Here is a 22,172-nt window from a genome sequence, read left to right on the forward strand (position 1 = left end):
CACTGAGGACCTATATACCCGGGGAAGGGTCACCAACATATATATATATATCCATCCACTGAGGACCTATATACCCGGGGAAGGGTCACCAACATATATATATATATATATCCATCCACTGAGGACCTATATACCCGGGGAAGGATCACCAACATATATATATCCATCCACTGAGGATCTATATACCCGGGGAAGGATCACCAACATATATATATATATATCCATCCACTGAGGATCTATATACCCGGGGAAGGGTCACCAACATATATATCCATCCACTGAGGACCTATATACCCAGGGAAGGGTCACCAACATATATATATATATCCATCCACTGAGGATCTATATACCCGGGGAAGGATCACCAACATATATATATATCCATCCACTGAGGACCTATATACCCGGGGAAGGGTCACCAACATATATATATATATATATCCATCCACTGAGGATCTATATACCCGGGGAAGGATCACCAACATATATATATATCCATCCACTGAGGATCTATATACCCGGGGAAGGGTCACCAACATATATATATATATCCATCCACTGAGGATCTATATACCCGGGGAAGGGTCACCAACATATATATATATATCCATCCACTGAGGATCTATATACCCGGGGAAGGGTCACCAACATATATATACAGTTGCAAGAAAAAGTATGTGAACCCCTTGGGATTACGTGGAGTTTTGCATGAATTGGGCATAAAATGTGCTCTGAACGTCATCTAAGTCACAACAATAGAAGAACACAGTCTGCTGAACATAATACTACACAAACATTAGATGTTGCCATGGTTTCATTGCACATAACATGTAAACATTCACAGCGCAGGGAGGAAAAAGTATGTGAGGCCCTAGCTTAATGACTTCTCCCAGAGCTGATTGGAGCCAGGAGTGAGCCAACCTTAACTCCAATCAGTGTGATGATATTGGATGTGTTGCTGACACCTGTTTTGGGTTTACTGGTTTCAAGAAGCACTGTCTGATGTGAACCATGCCTCGCAGAAAAGAGCTCTCAGAAGACCTACCATCAAGAATTGTTGACTTGCATGAAGCTGGAAAGGGTTACAAAAGTATCTCCAAAAGCGATGATGTTCATGTGTCCACGGTAAGACAGACTGTCTACAAATGGAGAAAGTTTAGCACTGTTGCTACTCTCCCTAGGCGTGGTCGTCCTGTAAAAATGGCTGCAAGAGCCCAGCGCAGAATGCTGCATGAGGTAAAGAAGAATCCCAGAGTGTCAGCTAAAGACCTACAGAAATCTCTGGCACATGATAACATTTTGTTGACACATCTACAATAAGGAAAACATTAAACAAGAATGGAGTACATGGGAGGACACCACGGAGGAAGCCATTGCTGGCCAAAAAGAAGATTGCAGCACGTTTGAAGTTTGCAAAAGAGCACCTGGATGTTCCACAGCACTACTGGCAGAATATACTGTGGACAGATGACACCAAGATTGAGTTGTTTGGGAAGAACACACAACACTATGTGTGGAGAAAAAAAGGCCCAGCACACCAACATCAAAACCTCATCCCCACTGTGAAACATGGCGGAGGGAGCATCATGGTTTGGGGCTGCTTTGCTGCCTCAGGGCCTGGACGGATTGTTGTCATTGATGGGAAAATGAATTCCAGAGTTTATCAAGACATTTTGCAGGAAAACGTACGACCATCTGTACACCAACTGAAGCTCCGCAGAGGATGGGTGATGCAACAGGACAATGATGACCCAAAGCATACAAGTCATTCAACAAAACAATGGCTGCAACAGCACAGAATACGCCTTCTGGAGTGGCCCAGTCAGAGTCCTGACCTCAACCCCATTGAAATGCTGTGGCATGACCTTAAGAGAGCGATTCACACCAGACATCCCAAGAATATTGCTACACTGAAACAGTTTTGTGAAGAGGAGTGGTCCAAAATGACTCCAGATCGTTGTGCAGGTCTGATCTGCAACTACAGGAAACGTTTGGTTGAGGTTATTGCTGCCAAAGGAGGGTCAACCAGTTATTAAGTCCAAAGGTTCACATACTTTTTCCTCCCTGCACTGTAAATGTTTACATGTTATGTGCAATGAAACCATGGCAACATCTAATGTTTGTGTAGTATTATGTTCAGCAGACTGTGTTCTTCTATTGTTGTGACTTAGATGACGTTCAGAGCACATTTTATGCCTAATTCATGCAAAACTCCACGGAATCCCAAGGGGGTCACATACTTTTTCTTGCAACTATATATATCCATCCACTGAGGACCTATATACCCGGGGAAGGATCACCAACATATATATATATCCATCCACTGAGGATCTATATACCCGGGGAAGGATCACCAACATATATATATATATCCATCCACTGAGGACCTATATACCCGGGGAAGGATCACCAACATATATATATATATATCCATCCACTGAGGATCTATATACCCGGGGAAGGGTCACCAACATATATATATATATATCCATCCACTGAGGATCTATATACCCGGGGAAGGGTCACCAACATATATATATATATATCCATCCACTGAGGATCTATATACCCGGGGAAGGGTCACCAACATATATATATATATATATCCATCCACTGAGGACCTATATACCCGGGGAAGGGTCACCAACATATATATATATATCCATCCACTGAGGACCTATATACCCGGGGAAGGGTCACCAACATATATATATATATCCATCCACTGAGGACCTATATACCCGGGGAAGGATCACCAACATATATATATATATATCCATCCACTGAGGATCTATATACCCGGGGAAGGGTCACCAACATATATATATATCCATCCACTGAGGACCTATATACCCGGGGAAGGGTCACCAACATATATATATATATATCCATCCACTGAGGATCTATATACCCGGGGAAGGATCACCAACATATATATATATATCCATCCACCAAGGAACTATATACCCGGGGAAGGATCACCAACATATATATATATATATATCCATCCACTGAGGACCTATATACCCGGGGAAGGGTCACCAACATATATATATATCCATCCACTGAGGACCTATATACCCGGGGAAGGGTCACCAACATATATATATATCCATCCACTGAGGATCTATATACCCGGGGAAGGATCACCAACATATATATATATATCCATCCACTGAGGACCTATATACCCGGGGAAGGATCACCAACATATATATATATATCCATCCACCAAGGATCTATATACCCGGGGAAGGATCACCAACATATATATATATATCCATCCACCAAGGATCTATATACCCGGGGAAGGGTCACCAACATATATATATATCCATCCACTGAGGATCTATATACCCGGGGAAGGGTCACCAACATATATATATATATATCCATCCACTGAGGACCTATATACCCGGGGAAGGATCACCAACATATATATATCCATCCACTGAGGACCTATATACCCGGGGAAGGGTCACCAACATATATATATATCCATCCACTGAGGACCTATATACCCGGGGAAGGATCACCAACATATATATATATATATATCCATCCACTGAGGATCTATATACCCGGGGAAGGATCACCAACATATATATATATATATATCCATCCACTGAGGATCTATATACCCGGGGAAGGGTCACCAACATATATATATCCATCCACTGAGGACCTATATACCCGGGGAAGGATCACCAACATATATATATATATATCCATCCACTGAGGATCTATATACCCGGGGAAGGATCACCAACATATATATATATCCATCCACTGAGGACCTATATACCCGGGGAAGGATCACCAACATATATATATCCATCCACTGAGGACCTATATACCCGGGGAAGGATCACCAACATATATATATATATCCATCCACTGAGGATCTATATACCCGGGGAAGGATCACCAACATATATATATCCATCCACTGAGGACCTATATACCCGGGGAAGGGTCACCAACATATATATATATATCCATCCACTGAGGATCTATATACCCGGGGAAGGGTCACCAACATATATATATATATCCATCCACTGAGGATCTATATACCCGGGGAAGGGTCACCAACATATATATATATATCCATCCACTGAGGATCTATATACGCGGGGAAGGATCACCAACATATATATATCCATCCACTGAGGACCTATATACCCGGGGAAGGGTCACCAACATATATATATATCCATCCACTGAGGATCTATATACCCGGGGAAGGATCACCAACATATATATATCCATCCACTGAGGACCTATATACCCGGGGAAGGATCACCAACATATATATATCCATCCACTGAGGATCTATATACCCGGGGAAGGGTCACCAACATATATATATATATATCCATCCACTGAGGATCTATATACCCGGGGAAGGGTCACCAACATATATATATATATCCATCCACTGAGGATCTATATACCCGGGGAAGGGTCACCAACATATATATATATATCCATCCACTGAGGATCTATATACGCGGGGAAGGATCACCAACATATATATATCCATCCACTGAGGACCTATATACCCGGGGAAGGGTCACCAACATATATATATATCCATCCACTGAGGATCTATATACCCGGGGAAGGATCACCAACATATATATATCCATCCACTGAGGACCTATATACCCGGGGAAGGATCACCAACATATATATATATATATCCATCCACTGAGGACCTATATACCCGGGGAAGGGTCACCAACATATATATATATATCCATCCACTGAGGATCTATATACGCGGGGAAGGATCACCAACATATATATATCCATCCACTGAGGACCTATATACCCGGGGAAGGGTCACCAACATATATATATATCCATCCACTGAGGATCTATATACCCGGGGAAGGATCACCAACATATATATATCCATCCACTGAGGATCTATATACCCGGGGAAGGGTCACCAACATATATATATATATATCCATCCACTGAGGATCTATATACCCGGGGAAGGGTCACCAACATATATATATATACAGGGTGTGGAATGCTCAGCCAATAGGCTTCATCTGTCCCGGAACTTACCACACTGATAGGTGGGACAGCAGCTCTGTGTGCCGTTGTTGGTGATGGTAAGTATCTCGCCTTCCTGGCAGGTAGGTACACGCTGGGGACACACATTGCAGCCTGTAGGAGGAGAACACACAGTCCTCAGTCATTCCACACACAATCTATAGACCGGGGGAGGGGCAGGGGGCGGAGCGTGGATGACATCACTCTGTTAGGTCACATGTTCCTCCAAAAATACAAAAGAATGATGAAGAGGAAAATCGGCCACCGACATTACCGCCCGCCGTCATTACCGCCCGCTGTCATTACTGGCCGCCGTCATTACCGCCCGCCGTCATTACCGCCCGCTGTCATTACTGGCCGCCGTCATTACCGCCCGCTGTCATTACTGGCCGCTGTCATTACCGCCCGCCGTCATTACCGCCCGCTGTCATTACCGCCCGCTGTCATTACTGGCCGCTGTCATTACCGGCCGCTGTCATTACTGGCCGCTGTCATTACCGGCCGCTGTCATTACCGCCCACCGTCATTACCGCCCGCCGTCATTACCGCCCGCCGTCATTACTGGCCGCTGTCATTACTGCCCACCGTCATTACCGCCCACTGTTATTACCGCCCACCGTCATTACCGGCCACTGTCATTACCGGCCGCTGTCATTACTGGCCGCTGTCATTACCGCCCACCGTCACTACTGGCCGCTGTCATTACTGCCCACCGTCATTACCGCCCACTGTTATTACCGCCCGCCGTCACTACTGGCCACTGTCATTACCGCCCGCTGTCATTACCACCCGCTGTCATTACCGCCCACCATCATTACTGGCCGCTGTCATTACCGCCCACCATCATTACTGGCCGCTGTCATTACTGCCCACCATCATTACCGCCCACTGTTATTACCGCCCACCGTCACTACTGGCCACTGTCATTACCGCCCGCTGTCATTACCGCCCGCCGTCATTACCGCCCGCCGTCATTACTGGCCACTGTCATTACCGCCCGCCGTCATTACCGCCCACCGTCATTACCGCCCGCCGTCATTACCGCCCGCCGTCATTACCGCCCACCGTCATTACCGCCCACCGTCATTACCGCCCACCGTCATTACCGCCCACCGTCATTACCGCCCACCGTCACTACCGCCCGCCATTGTTACAGACCACTGGGCACTGACAGGGGGGGACACTTATGGGAAGCGAGGCACTGACAGGGGGGGACACTTATGGGAAGCGAGGCACTGACATGGGGGGGATACTTATGGGGAGCCAGGCACTGACAGGGGGGGATACTTATGGGGAGCCAGGCACTGACATGGGGGGGATACTTATGGGGAGCCAGGCACTGACAGGGGGGGATACTTATGGGGAGCCAGGCACTGACATGGGGGGGATACTTATGGGGAGCCAGGCACTGACATGGGGGGGATACTTATGGGGAGCCAGGCACTGACAGGGGGGGATACTTATGGGGAGCCAGGCACTGACATGGGGGGGATACTTATGGGGAGCCAGGCACTGACAGGGGGGGATACTTATGGGGAGCCAGGCACTGACAGGGGGGATACTTATGGGGAGTCTGGCACTGACAGGGGGGATACTTATGGGGAGTCTGGCACTGACAGGGGGGATACTTATGAGGAGTCTGGCACTGACATGGGGGGGGATACTTATGGGGAGCCAGGCACTGACAGGGGGGATACTTATGGGGAGTCTGGCACTGACATGGGGGGGGATACTTATGGGGAGCCAGGCACTGACAGGGGGGACCCAAGCAGACAGAGCAGGTTTTGTATGACCGGACAGGATGGACGCAGTTTGGTTCGGACATGATAGAAGAGGGAGAGACAACGTGAGATTTATCTGGAACTTTGGAGGACACTTGGAGTTGTGAAGCGCCTGGTTGATCTCGGTGGGGCCTGGTTGGGCTCGGTGGGGCTTGGTGGGGCCCGGTGGGGCCCCGTGATGCCCGGGGGCTGCAGCTCAACCTGGACCCTCAGAGTGAAAGCCAATGCCGCCTCTCAGGGATCGGAGGATTGGGCGATGTTCCTCAGAGGGGATCCGGTCACGTTTGGGAAATGCAACAAAGAGGGTCACAACCCCTCCTTGGATGGTGGACGTCAGTTGGCCATTGTACCCTTTTATTGGGGGTCTCGGAGCCCTTCCCCCCCACATAACAAAACCCCCATTATTGGTCTTCCAAGCCAGCTGACTTAAGTTCAAAGGTCAGGCAGTTCATTATGGTGACACAGACCAAGTGACCGCGCCCTAGTGATGGACTAGAACCTCCCCCCAGAACCTCTCCCCCCCAGAACCTCTCCCCCAGAACCTCCCCCCAGAACCTCTCCCCCAGAACCTTCCCCCAGAACCTCCTCCTCAGAACCTCTCCCCCAGAACCTCCCCCCAGAACCTCCTCCTCAGAACCTCTCCCCCAGAACCTCCTCCTCAGAACCTCTCCCCCAGAACCTCTCCCCCAGAACCTCCCCCCCAGAACCTCCCCCAGAACCTCCTCCTCAGAACCTCCCCCCAGAACCTCCTCCTCAGAACCTCCCCCCAGAACCTCCTCCTCAGAAACTCCCCCCCAGAACTCCATATTACGGAGAGGCTGGATGAGGCCCATCATACCACAGAGATGGCGGACGCAGCAACCGTCCATCGCCGGGGCCAAGAAGAGGGTCTGGTCGTCCCGGCATTGGGGGGGCTCCTCCGCAGGGCGGCACTTCTCGGGGTCACACTCTACAATGACACATCGTACATTCATCATGGAGGGGGAGGGGCATCATACTGGCGGAGGGATGGGCGTGTCCTGATGGAGGGCGGGTCATTCTTACCACATGTGTATCTCGGGCAGCAGGAGTCCTCCTGGTGATAGGCGGTCAGTTTCTGGTGAGAGTCACAGGGCGGGGTCAGACTTTCGCACAGCGATTGGTTGCAGACTAGAGGCGGAGACAAACAGGATTATTGGATGAGAAGAGGTAACTACCCGCATAACGACTCCGCCCACACTGCCCACCTCCATAACGACTCCGCCCACACAACCCACCTCCATAACTACTCCGCCCACACCGCCCTCCTCCATAACTACTCCGCCCACCTCCATAACTACTCCGCCCACCTCCATAACTACTCCGCCCAAACCGCCCACCTCCATAACTACTCCGCCCACACTGCCCACCTCCATAACTACTCCGCCCACACAACCCACCTCCATAACTACTCCGCCCACACCACCCACCTCCATAACTACTCCGCCCACACTGCCCACCTCCATAACTACTCCGCCCACACCGCCCACCTCCATTACTCCGCCCACACCGCCCACCTCCATATCTACTCCGCCCACCTCTATAACTACTCCGCCCACCTCCATAACTACTCCGCCCAAACCGCCCACCTCCATAACTACTCCGCCCACACTGCCCACCTCCATAACGACTCCGCCCACACAACCCACCTCCATAACTACTCCGCCCACACCACCCACCTCCATAACTACTCCGCCCACACTGCCCACCTCTATAACTACTCCACCCACACCGCCCACCTCCATTACTCCGCCCACACCGCCCACCTCCATATCTACTCCGCCCACCTCTATAACTACTCCGCCCACCTCCATAACTACTCTGCCCACACCTCCCACCTCCATTACTCCGCCCACACCGCCCACCTCCATAACTACTCCGCCCACACCGCCCACCTCCATAACTACTCCGCCCACACCGCCCTCCTCCATAACTACTCCGTCCACCTCCATAACGACTCCGCCCACACCGCCCTCCTCCATAACGACTCCGCCCACACCGCCCACCTCCATAACGACTCCGCCCACACCGCCCACCTCCATAACGACTCCGCCCACACCGCCCACCTCCATAACTACTTCGCCCACACCGCCCACCTCCATAACTACTCCGCCCACACCGCCCTCCTCCATAACGACTCCGCCCACACCGCTCTTCTCCATAACTACTCCGCCCACCTCCATAACTACTCCGCCCACACCGCCCACCTCCATAACGACTCCGCCCACACCGCCCACCTCCATAACTACTCCGCCCACACCGCCCTCCTCCATAACGACTCCGCCCACACCGCCCACCTCCATAACTACTCCACCCACATCGCCCTCCTCCATAACGACTCCGCCCACACCGCCCACCTCCATAACTACTCCGCCCACACCGCCCTCCTCCATAACTACTCCGCCCACACCGCCCACCTCCATAACTACTCCGCCCACACCGCCCTCCTCCATAACTACTCCGCCCACCTCCATAACTACTCCGCCCTCCTCCATAACTACTCCGCCCACACCGCCCACCTCCATAACTACACCGCCCACACCGCCCTCCTCCATAACTACTCCGCCCACACCGCCCACCTCCATATCTACTCCGCCCACACCACCCTCCTCCATAACTACTCCACCCACACCACCCTCCTCCATAACTACACCGCCCACACCGCCCACCTCCATAACTACACCGCCCACACCGCCCTCCTCCATAACTACTCCACCCACCTCCATAACGACTCCGCCCACACCGCCCACCTCCATAACAACTCCGCCCACACCGCCCACCTCCATATCTACTCCACCCACACCGCCCTCCTCCATAACTACTCCGCCCACACCGCCCACCTCCATAACTACTCCGCCCACACCGCCCACCTCCATAACTACTCCGCCCACACCGCCCTCCTCCATAACGACTCCGCCCACACCGCCCACCTCCATAAAGACTCCGCCCACACCGCCCTCCTCCATAACGACTCCACCCACACCGCCCTCCTCCATAACTACTCCGCCCACACCGCCCACCTCCATAACTACTCCGCCCACACCGCCCACCTCCATAACTACACCGCCCACCTCCATAACTACTCCGCCCACACCGCCCACCTCCATAACTACTCCTCCCACACCGCCCTCCTCCATAACGACTCCGCCCACACCGCCCTCCTCCATAACGACTCCGCCCACACCGCCCACCTCCATAACTACTCCGCCCACACCACCCTCCTCCATAACGACTCCGCCCACACCGCCCACCTCCATAACTACTCCGCCCACACCGCCCACCTCCATATCTACACCGCCCACATCGCCCACCTCCATAACTACACCGCCCACATCGCCCACCTCCATAACTACTCCGCCCACCTCTATATTTACTCCACCCACACCGCCCACCTCCATAACTACTCCGCCCTCCTCCATAACTACTCCGCCCACACCGCCCACCTCCATAACTACTCCGCCCACACCGCCCACCTCCATAACTATTCCGCCCACACCGCCCACCTCCATAACTACACCGCCCACCTCCATAACTACTCCGCCCACACCGCCCTCCTCCATAACGACTCCGCCCACACCGCCCACCTCCATAACTACTCCGCCCACACCGCCCTCCTCCATAACGACTCCGCCCACACCGCCCACCTCCATAACTACTCCGCCCACACCGCCCACCTCCATATCTACTCCACCCACACCGCCCACCTCCATAACTACACCGCCCACCTCCATAACTACTCCGCCCACCTCTATATTTACTCCACCCACACCGCCCACCTCCATAACTACTCCGCCCTCCTCCATAACTACTCCGCCCACACCGCCCACCTCCATAACGACTCCGCCCACACCGCCCACCTCCATAACTACTCCGCCCACACCGCCCTCCTCCATAACGACTCCGCCCACACCGCCCTCCTCCATAACTACTCCGCCCACACCGCCCTCCTCCATAAGTACACTGCCCACACCGCCCTCCTCCATAACGACTCCGCCCACACCGCCCTCCTCCATAACTACTCCGCCCACACCGCCCTCCTCCATAACTACTCCGCCCACACCGCCCACCTCTATATCTACTCCACCCACACCGCCCACCTCCATAACGACTCCGCCCACACCGCCCTCCTCCATAACTACTCCGCCCACACCGCCCTCCTCCATAACTATTCCGCCCACACCGCTCACCTCCATAACTACTCCGCCCACACCGCCCACCTCCATAATTACTCCGCCCACACCGCCCACCTCCATAACTACTCCGCCCACACCGCCCTCCTCCATAACTACTCCGCCCACACCGCCCTCCTCCATAACTACTCCGCCCACACCGCCCACCTCCATAACTACTCCGCCCACACCGCCCACCTCCATAACTACTCCGCCCACACCGCCCTCCTCCATAACTACTCCGCCCACACCGCCCACCTCCATAACTACTCCGCCCACACTGCCCTCCTCCATAACTACTCCACCCACACCGCCCACCTCCATATCTACTCCACCCACACCGCCCACCTCCATAACGACTCCGCCCACACCGCCCACCTCCATAACTACTCCGCCCACACCGCCCTCCTCCATAGCTACTCCGCCCACCTCCATATCTACTCCACCCATTTGTATTGCATGTACAGATTAGTGTGGAGGGTGTGTAGGACCGCCCTCCTCAGGCCCGGATTGGCCCTCTGACTTACGGCACATCTGGCGCGGACAGCAGCTGTGGTTGTCGGAGACGGTGACGGTCATCTCGCCGTATCTGCGGCACGGAACCTCCTGGGAGGCGGAGCAGTTGTAGTGGACGGGACGATGGTGTCATTGGCGGCACATTGATACATGCAGCATCCATTCACCGAGGTCTTCCAGGTCTCCCCGATCTCCCGAGGGACCCGCTACTGTCTGTACAGGCTGGAATCCACACAGAGGGGTCACCATACCGAGAGGGGGGTCACCATACCGACAGGGGGGTCACAATACCGACAGGGGGGTCACCATACCGACAGGGGGGTCACCATACATGCAGCATCCATTCACCGAGGTCTTCCAGGTCTCCCTGATCTCCCGAGGGACCCCGCTACTGTCTCTACAGGCTGAAATCCACACAGAGGGGTCACCATACCGAGAGGGGGTCACCATACCTACAGGGGGATCACCATACAGACAGTGGGGTCACCACACCGACAGGGGGGTCACCACACCGAGAGGGGGTCACCATACCTACAGGGGGTCACCAAACCGACAGGGGGTCACCACACCGACAGGGGGGTCACCACACCGACAGGAGGGGTCACACCGACAGGGGGTCACCATACATAGAGAGGTCACCACACACAGAGGGGGGTCACCATGCTGACTACAAAGGCTCCCCCTCCCCCATACTGACTACACAGGCTCCTCCCTCCCCCATACTGACTACACAGGCTCCTCCCTCCCCATACTGACTACACAGGCTCCCCCCCCCCCCCCGCACTGACACGTACCACATTTCCTCTCGGGAACGCAGTGGGCGGAGTGTAGTCTGTGAAGGACCGCCCCCTCGGGACACACGCAGGCCTCAGTCAGCGCTGAACACGACTCGTCCTGGAGATCCATCTCATTATTCTGACAAGTCGCTGGAACTTCACACACCGGGAGACACGGCCGGAACTTCAACGTGCGGGGACACCGGAAGGCTGGAGGGGAATGTTCATATACACCACGATGGGGAATGTACGGAATATACACCACGATGGGGAATGTACGGAATATACACCACGATGGGAATGTACGGAATATACACCACGATGGGGAATGTCATATACACCACGATGGGAATGTAATATACACCACGATGGGGAATGTAATATACACCACGATGGGGAATGTAATATACACCACGATGGGGAATGTAATATACACCACGATGGGGAATGTAATATACACCACGATGGGGAATGTAATATACACCACGATGGGGAATGTACGGAATATACACCACGATGGGGAATGTACGGAATATACACCATGATGGGGAATGTACGGAATATACACCACGATGGGGAATGTAATATACACCACGATGGGGAATGTACGGAATATACACCACGATGGGGAATGTACGGAATATACACCATGATGGGGAATGTACGGAATATACACCACGATGGGGAATGTAATATACACCACGATGGGGAATGTACGGAATATACACCACGATGGGGAATGTAATATACACCACGATGGGGAATGTAATATACACCACGATGGGGAATGTACGGAATATACACCACGATGGGGAATGTACGGAATATACACCACGATGGGGAATGTCATATACACCACGATGGGGAATGTACGGAATATACACCACGATGCGGATGTACGGAATATACACCATGATGGGGAATGTAATATACACCACGATGGGGAATGTCATATACACCACGATGGGGAATGTACAGAATATACACCACGATGGGGAATGTACGGAATACACCACGATGGGGAATGTAATATACACCATGATGGGGAATGCCCAACCACACAGTAGTCCCACCCACTAACACCCCTTGTATATAAATGATGAGATTCTGGTCCCGCCCCCTCTGTGGCCCCGCCCCCACTTACGGCAGAAGTCGGGGTTCCTCCATTCGATGCAGACGTTGAATTTGTGGCACATGGCGGTGTACGCCGTCAGAGCTTTGCATGGATCCCGGGTGTATTCCACGTCCTGCGCCCACAACTCACAGAATTCCTCCGGGGACACCTGACACGGGACATAGGAGAGGTCAGCTGACGTCTGAAACATGAACTGTCTGAGCTACCTTCATCCTGCACTCTGACCGTCCCTTAGAAGTCATGTGAATGAAAGGGGAGGGGCCAGGGCCAGTCATGGGGAGAAAAGACCAAGATGATGCTTGACGTCCTCCAGCCAGGAAATGAGGCTGAGTTCTGTCTGATTGGCTGCAGCTTCTAATGCACATTGTGAGAAACTCCCAGTGTGCAGTGACATCAGAGTAACCAGGGGAGGAGCCGGGACACCTGTACAAGACTGAAGGGGAGGAGCCGGGACACCTGTACAAGACTTAAGGGGAGGAGCCGGGACACCTGTACAAGACTGAAGGGGAGGAGCCGGTACACCTGTACAAGACTGAAGGGGAGGAGCCAGGACGCCTGTACAGGACTGAAGGGGAGGAGCCAGGACACCTGTACAGGACTGAAGGGGAGGAGCCGGTACACCTGTGCAAGACTGAAGGGGAGGAGCCGGTACACCTGTGCAAGACTGAAGGGGAGGAGCTAGTACACCTGTGCAAGACTGAAGGGGAGGAGCCGGTACACCTGTGCAAGACTGAAGGGGAGGAGCCGCTACACCTGTGCAAGACTGAAGGGGAGGAGCCGCTACACCTGTGCAAGACTGAAGGGGAGGAGCTAGTACACCTGTGCAAGACTGAAGGGGAGGAGCCGGTACACCTGTGCAAGACTGGGGGGTTACCTGCTGAATGGGAGGAGCCAGTACACATGTGCTAGACTGAAGGGGAGGAGCTTGTACACCTGCGCAAGACTGAAGGGGAGGAGCCGTTACACCTGTGCAAGACTGAAGGGGAGGAGCCGGTACACCTGCGCAAGACTGAAGGGGAGGAGCCGGTACACCTGTGCAAGACTGAAGGGGAGGAGCCGGTACATCTGTGCAAGACTGAAGGGGAGGAGCCGGTACACCTGTGCAAGACTGAAGGGGAGGAGCCGGTACACCTGTGCAAGACAGAAGGGGAGGAGCCGGTACACCTGTGCAAGACTGGGGGGGGGGGTTACCTGCTTTCCTTCCATGACACAATGCCCCATATGGAGGCCTAGAGAGCACCCCCTGCAGTGTGCCCCTCCTCCATACACCCCTGGATAGCGCCCCCTGCAGTGTGCCCCTCCTCCATACACCCCTGGATAGCGCCCCCTGCAGTGTGCCCCTCCTCCATACACCCCTGGATAGCGCCCCCTGCAGTGTGCCCCTCCTCCATACACCCCTGGATAGCGCCCCCTGCAGTGTGCCCCTCCCCCATACACCCCTGCATAGCGCCCCCTGCAGTGTGCCCCTCCTCCATACACCCCTGGATAGCGCCCCCTGCAGTGTGCCCCTCCTCCATACACCCCTGGATAGCGCCCCCTGCAGTGTGCCCCTCCCCCATACACCCCTGCATAGCGCCCCCTGCAGTGTGCCCCTCCCCCATACACCCCTGGATAGCACCCCCTGCAGTGTGCCCCTCCTCCAAACACCCCTGCATAGCACCCCCCGCAGTGTGCCCCTCCCCCATACACCACTGGATAGCGCCCCCTGCAGTGTGCCCCTCCTCCATACACCCCTGGATAGCACCCCCCGCAGTGTGCCCCTCCCCCATACACCCCTGGATAGCGCCCCCTGCAGTGTGCCCCTCCCCCATAGAGCGAGTGATACGTACGTAGGGGTGGCAGTTGCTGAACGTCTGCTTCCCAATCATCTGGAGACACGGAGAGCAATCCACGGAGGAGCAGTTACCGTCCTGCCGCCGCTCCCTCCCCACATACTTCACTGTGTAGGGAACCTGCCAGCTGTCCAGGAACTCGGAGGAATCGTCGCTCGCGCTCAGGACCCGGCCATTGGGCAGAATGAGATCATTCGTCGTGTTCCCATCGCACAGACCTGGGGGGGCGACCAATAATACAGCAGGGGGATCGGTACAACTCCGAGGATGAACAACCCCCCCCGTGAGAGACATCTGTATATACTATATACTGACCATATTGGAGGGGCAGAGACACCAACTACTGGGGGGAATCTCCCCATTGTGGGAGGGGCAGAGACACCAACTACTGGGGGGAATCTCCCCATTGTGGGAGGGGCAGAGACACCAACTACTGGGGGGAATCTCCCCATTGTGGGAGGGGCAGAGACACCAACTACTGGGGGGAATCTCCCCATTGTGGGAGGGGCAGAGACACCAACTACTGGGGGGGAATCTCCCCATTGTGGGAGGGGCAGAGACACCAACTACTGGGGGGAATCGCCCCATTGTGGGAGGGGCAGAGACACCAACTACTGGGGGGAATCTCCCCATTGTGGGAGGGGCAGAGACACCAACTACTGGGGGGAATCTCCCCATTGTGGGAGGGGCAGAGACACCAACTACTGGGGGGAATCTCCCCATTGTGGGAGGGGCAGAGACACCAACTACTGGGGGGAATCTCCCCATTGTGGGAGGGGCAGAGACACCAACTACTGGGGGGAATCTCCCCATTGTGGGAGGGGCAGAGACACCAACTACTGGGGGGGAATCTCCCCATTGTGGGAGGGGCAGAGACACCAACTACTGGGGGGAATCGCCCCATTGTGGGAGGGGCAGAGACACCAACTACTGGGGGGAATCTCCCCATTGTGGGAGGGGCAGAGACACCAACTACTGGGGGGAATCTCCCCATTGTGGGAGGGGCAGAGACACCAACTACTGGGGGGAATCTCCCCATTGTGGGAGGGGCAGAGACACCAACTACTGGGGGGAATCTCCCCATTGTGGGAGGGGCAGAGACAGCAACTACTGGGGGGAATCTCCCCATTGTGGGAGGGGCAGAGACAGCAACTACTGGGGGGAATCTCCCCATTGTGGGAGGGGCAGAGACAGCAACTACTGGGGGGAATCTCCCCATTGTGGGAGGGGCAGAGACACCAACTACTGGGGGGAATCTCCCCATTGTGGGAGGGGCAGAGACACCAACTACTGGGGGGAATCTCCCCATTGTGGGAGGGGCAGAGACACCAACTACTGGGGGGAATCTCCCCACTGTGGGAGGGGCAGAGACACAACTACTGGGGGGAATCTCCCCATTGTGGGAGGGACAGAGATACCAACTACTGGGGGGAATCTCCCCATTGTGGGAGGAGCAGAGACACCAACTACGGGGGGGAAACTCCCCATTGTGGGAGGAGCAGAGACACAACTACTGGAGGAAATCTCCCCATTGTGGGAGGAGCAGAGACACAACTACTGGAGGAAATCTCCCCATTGTGGGAGGGGCAGAGACACCAACTACTGGGGGGAATCTCCCCATTGTGGGAGGGGCAGAGACAGCAACTACTGGGGGGAATCTCCCCATTGTGGGAGGGGCAGAGACAGCAACTACTGGGGGGAATCTCCCCATTGTGGGAGGGGCAGAGACAGCAACTACTGGGGGGAATCTCCCCATTGTGGGAGGGGCAGAGACACCAACTACTGGGGGGAATCTCCCCATTGTGGGAGGGGCAGAGACACCAACTACTGGGGGGAATCTCCCCATTGTGGGAGGGGCAGAGACACCAACTACTGGGGGGAATCTCCCCACTGTGGGAGGGGCAGAGACACAACTACTGGGGGGAATCTCCCCATTGTGGGAGGGACAGAGATACCAACTACTGGGGGGAATCTCCCCATTGTGGGAGGAGCAGAGACACCAACTACGGGGGGGAAACTCCCCATTGTGGGAGGAGCAGAGACACAACTACTGGAGGAAATCTCCCCATTGTGGGAGGAGCAGAGACACAACTACTGGAGGAAATCTCCCCATTGTGGGAGGGGCAGAGACACCAAATACAGGGGGGAATCTCCCCATTGTGGGAGGGGCAGAGACACAACTACTGGGGGGAATCTCCCCATTGTGGGAGGGGCAGAGACACAACTACTGGGGGGAATCTCCCCATTGTGGGAGGGGCAGAGACACAACTACTGGGGGGAATCTCCTCATTTCACACTGAAATGCTGTGAACGGTGTTGGTTTCTGAGCACATTTCTGGGAGGGAGTCCCCGGAGGATCGCTGTACTCACCACACAGTCCCATGGATGGCGGTTTGGTGGTGGAATTGGACTCAATGATCATGAGACCGCTGCTGTGGAACCATTGGATCCGGATACTGGACGGGGTTTCGATGAAATACATATTTCCTGTGTCCACGATTCTGTATCCATATTTCCTGACCATCGGCCACGCAGTCCTGGAGTTCACTGCCACCTGCCAAGGAAAGTCTGACATCATTCATGTATCCTGAGGGAGTCACGGGATTCGGCGAAGCGTGGTGATGTCATTGCCGGTTTGGGACAGCAGCCACCATCTTAGTACACCCAACCCAATGTGCATTATTAGACACACTTGTGTGGTCTGTGGGGGGTTTCTACCCGTTTTCTACTCATTAAACAAAAAATTAACAACACGTACCAGAGGAGCTTACACTCTAATGTCCCCTCCCCCACAGTCCCATCAGTCTCTGTACCAGAGGAGCTTACACTCTAATGTCCCCTCCCCCACAGTCCCATCAGTCTCTGTACAGAGGAGCTTACACTCTAATGTCCCCTCCCCCACAGTCCCATCAGTCTCTGTACCAGAGGAGCTTACACTCTAATGTCCCCTCTCCCACAGTCCCATCAGTCTCTGTACCAGAGGAGCTTACACTCTAATGTCCCCTCCCCCACAGTCCCATCAGTCTCTGTACAGAGGAGCTTACACTCTAATGTCCCCTCCCCCACAGTCCCATCAGTCTCTGTACCAGAGGAGCTTACACTCTAATGTCCCCTCCCCCACAGTCCCATCAGTCTCTGTACAGAGGAGCTGAAACTCTAATGTCCCCTCCCCCATAGTCCCATCAGTCTGTACAGAGGAGCTGACACTCTAATGTCCCCTCCCCCGCAGTCCCATCAGTCTGTACAGAGGAGCTGACACTCTAATGTCCCCTCCCCCACAGTCCCATCAGTCTGTACAGAGGAGCTGACACTCTAATGTCCCCTCCCCCACAGTCACATACTATTGTACATGTATATAGCTCTGACATATACCGTGGCGCACCCAGAGGGGAGGGGTATCAGTGCAGACGATCCTCTCCTGGTGATCAGTGTGGTGCGGGAATACACAAGACTATGAGATCTCTGAGACATCGCCCAATCCCGTTGTGTTCCATGTGACCCCCCCCCTCCCCCACCCTGCCCCGCCCCCACCCATCTCTCTCATTGCCGGTTCTGGAAGAAGACAAGAATTGGACCAACTCTCGCCTGTCAGACTCTGAAAGTGCCATCAGTCCTCCTCTTACAAATGACAGTTACTGACTGCTAACTGCCACTGCCTGGGTGTGACTGTCACTTACCTGCCTGCTGAGGCGATCTATGATGATCTGGTTGGACAGGTAAGTCAATTCCAGCATGGATAGACACAGAGTCACGTTCCCGACCTCCGCCTGTGGAGACACAGAAAGAGACGTTATTATTGGACGAATATTCCGGAGGGGTGTGGCCTCATCTCTGTGATGTCACTTATATGAAGAGGAGGATGAAAGGTTTCGGGATTACTCCCCTCCCCCTCATCCTCTGACATAGGGGATATTGAGCTGAGCCCATCATTGCAGGAATTCATCCTCATCTACATCCCGCCATTGTCCAACCAACACATGACACGGATGGAGATGACGGTTCCTCACCTGAGGAGGTGCACCACACCTGGACACCTGGACCGTAATGGACTCCTCTTCAGTCAGGAGAAGGATGAAGGAGGCCTCCTTATACAGAGCCAGATATCGTCCATCAAAGGTGACGAAACTCAGATCCAAGAAGACCGAGCAACGGCCTGGAAGGATAATGATGACATCATAGCGGGATGGATCATGACATCATAGAACAGCATGGAGGGGCGGAGAGCAGAATGATGACATCATAGGACAGCATGGATGGGCGGAGAGCAGAATGATGAGATCATAGGACAGCATGGAGGGGCGGAGAGCAGAATGATGACATCATAGGACAGCATGGAGGAGCGGAGAGCAGAATGATGACATCATAGGACAGCATGGAGGGGCGGAGAGCAGAATGATGAGATCATAGGACAGCATGGAGGAGCGGAGAGCAGAATGATGACATCATAGGACAGCATGGATGGGCTGAGAGCAGAATGATGAGATCATAGGACAGCATGGAGGGGCGGAGAGCAGAATGATGAGATCATAGGACAGCATGGATGGGCTGAGAGCAGAATGATGAGATCATAGGACAGCATGGATGGGCTGAGAGCAGAATGATGAGATCATAGGACAGCATGGAGGAGCGGAGAGCAGAATGATGACATCACAGGACAGCATGGATGGGCGGAGAGCAGAATGATGACATCATAGGACAGCATGGAGGGGCGGAGAGCAGAAGGATGACATCATAGGACAGCATGGAGGGGCGGAGAGCAGAATGATGACATCACAGGAGAGCATGGATGGGCGGAGAGCAGAAGGCACCCCGCCTCACCCGATACAGGAGCCACCCCGCCTCACCCGATACAGGAGCCACCCCGCCTCAACCGATACAGGAGCCACCCCGCCTCAACCGATACAGGAGCCACCCCGCCTCAACCGATACATGAGCCACCCCGCCTCACCCGATACAGGAGCCACCCCGCCTCAACCGAAACAGGAGCCACCCCGCCTCACCCGATACAGGAGCCACCCCGCCTCACCCGATACAGGAGCCACCCCGCCTCACCCAATATAGGAGCCACCCCGCCTCACCTGATTCAGGAACCACCCTGCCTCATCTACTACAGGAGCCACCCGCCTCATGCAATAAAGGAGCCACCCCGCCTCATGCAATACAGGAGCCACCCCGCCTCATCTACAGGAGCCACCCCGCCTCATCTACTACAGGAGCCACCCCGCCTCATCTACAGGAGCCACCCCGCCTCATCTACTACAGGAGCCACCCCGCCTCATCTACTACAGGAGCCACCCCGCCTCATCTACTACAGGAGCCACCCCGCCTCATCTACAGGAGCCACCCCGCCTCATGCAATACAGGAGCCACCCCGCCTCATCTACAGGAGCCACCCCGCCTCATCTACTACAGGAGCCACCCCGCCTCATCTACAGGAGCCACCCCGCCTCATGCAATACAGGAGCCACCCCGCCTCATCTACAGGAGCCACCCCGCCTCATCTACAGGAGCCACCCCACCTCATCTACTACAGGAGCCACCCCGCCTCATCTACAGGAGCCACCCTGCCTCATCTACAGGAGCCACCCCGCCTCATCTACAGGAGCCACCCCGCCTCATCTACAGGAGCCACCCCGCCTCATCTACAGGAGCCACCCCACCTCATCTACAGGAGCCACCCCGCCTCATCTACAGGAGCCACCCCGCCTCATCTACAGGAGCCACCCCGCCTCATCTACAGGAGCCACCCCGCCTCATCTACAGGAGCCACCCCACCTCATCTACGACAGGAGCCACCCCGCCTCATCTACAGGAGCCACCCCGCCTCATCTACTACAGGAGCCACCCCGCCTCATCTACTACAGGAGCCACCCCGCCTCATCTACTACAGGAGCCACCCCGCCTCATCTACAGGAGCCACCCCGCCTCATCTACTACAGGAGCCACCCCGCCTCATCTACTACAGGAGCCACCCCGCCTCATCTACAGGAGCCACCCCGCCTCATGCAATACAGGAGCCACCCCGCCTCATCTACAGGAGCCACCCCGCCTCATCTACTACAGGAGCCACCCCGCCTCATCTACAGGAGCCACCCCGCCTCATGCAATACAGGAGCCACCCCGCCTCATCTACAGGAGCCACCCCGCCTCATCTACAGGAGCCACCCCACCTCATCTACTACAGGAGCCACCCCGCCTCATCTACAGGAGCCACCCCGCCTCATCTACAGGAGCCACCCCACCTCATCTACGACAGGAGCCACCCCACCTCATCTACAGGAGCCACCCCGCCTCATCTACAGGAGCCACCCCGCCTCATCTACTACAGATCCTCTTCCAGTTTTCCAGCCTAAAGCTCATTAAGTGTCCCGGTTGTCCCATCCTGGTGTACAAACCCCAATCAGATTTACTGGGGAGCGTTCCCAGCTCCACCCATAATCATGCTGGCGAATCATTTCACAGTATGCTCCCCACTCCCACACCTATACTTACATGCGCACTCCCACTTTGGACAACAACGGTCTCCATTTATCTGAACTGCAAATCCAGGAGGCCACAGCTGGGCTGGGTGACGTTATAGGGACAATGCTGGGACTTGTTGACCTGGAGTAGCTGCCCGTCCACACAGATGTGTTTGATGCAATCGTTCTCCGTGTATGGCTGAGAGAGAGGAGAGACAATGGAGGCCGGGAAGGTAGATCTGCGGGTCTGGCTACCAAAATACACAGAATACAACGTGTACAAAACACTTCAAAATGCTGAATATTCTCTGCTGTGAATGGAAATGACTTCATCTAAAATGGTAAGATAGAAATCGTGTGTCCCAGGATGATGGAGAAGATGAAGCCGGGGTGAGGCAGCAAAGGTGGGAGAGA

The 22,172-nt window shown here is 54.5% G+C and overlaps 1 protein-coding gene across 1 annotated transcript in view; it reads right to left on the bottom strand.

Moving 5' to 3' along the window:
* LOC149427204 (otogelin-like) overlaps nucleotides 1-21,951 on the bottom strand; it is a gene marked incomplete at its 3' end in the record, with an annotated part of 35,757 nt that extends 13,806 nt beyond the window's left edge. The window contains 13 exon segments of the mRNA XM_089668193.1: nucleotides 5,083-5,184; nucleotides 7,690-7,800; nucleotides 7,896-8,000; nucleotides 11,566-11,676; nucleotides 11,679-11,760; nucleotides 11,939-11,958; nucleotides 12,349-12,540; nucleotides 13,475-13,613; nucleotides 15,295-15,515; nucleotides 17,668-17,851; nucleotides 18,975-19,064; nucleotides 19,305-19,450; nucleotides 21,790-21,951. Of these exon segments, the coding sequence (XP_089524319.1) occupies nucleotides 5,083-5,184; nucleotides 7,690-7,800; nucleotides 7,896-8,000; nucleotides 11,566-11,676; nucleotides 11,679-11,760; nucleotides 11,939-11,958; nucleotides 12,349-12,540; nucleotides 13,475-13,613; nucleotides 15,295-15,515; nucleotides 17,668-17,851; nucleotides 18,975-19,031 (1,324 nt within the window).
* Between the last annotated feature and the right edge of the window lie 221 nt (nucleotides 21,952-22,172).

Source organism: Staurois parvus, unplaced genomic scaffold (assembly GCF_062004578.1).
Source record: "Staurois parvus isolate SC_StPar_1 unplaced genomic scaffold, SC_StPar_1.0 ptg003938l, whole genome shotgun sequence".
Taxonomy (NCBI): Eukaryota; Metazoa; Chordata; class Amphibia; order Anura; family Ranidae; genus Staurois; species Staurois parvus.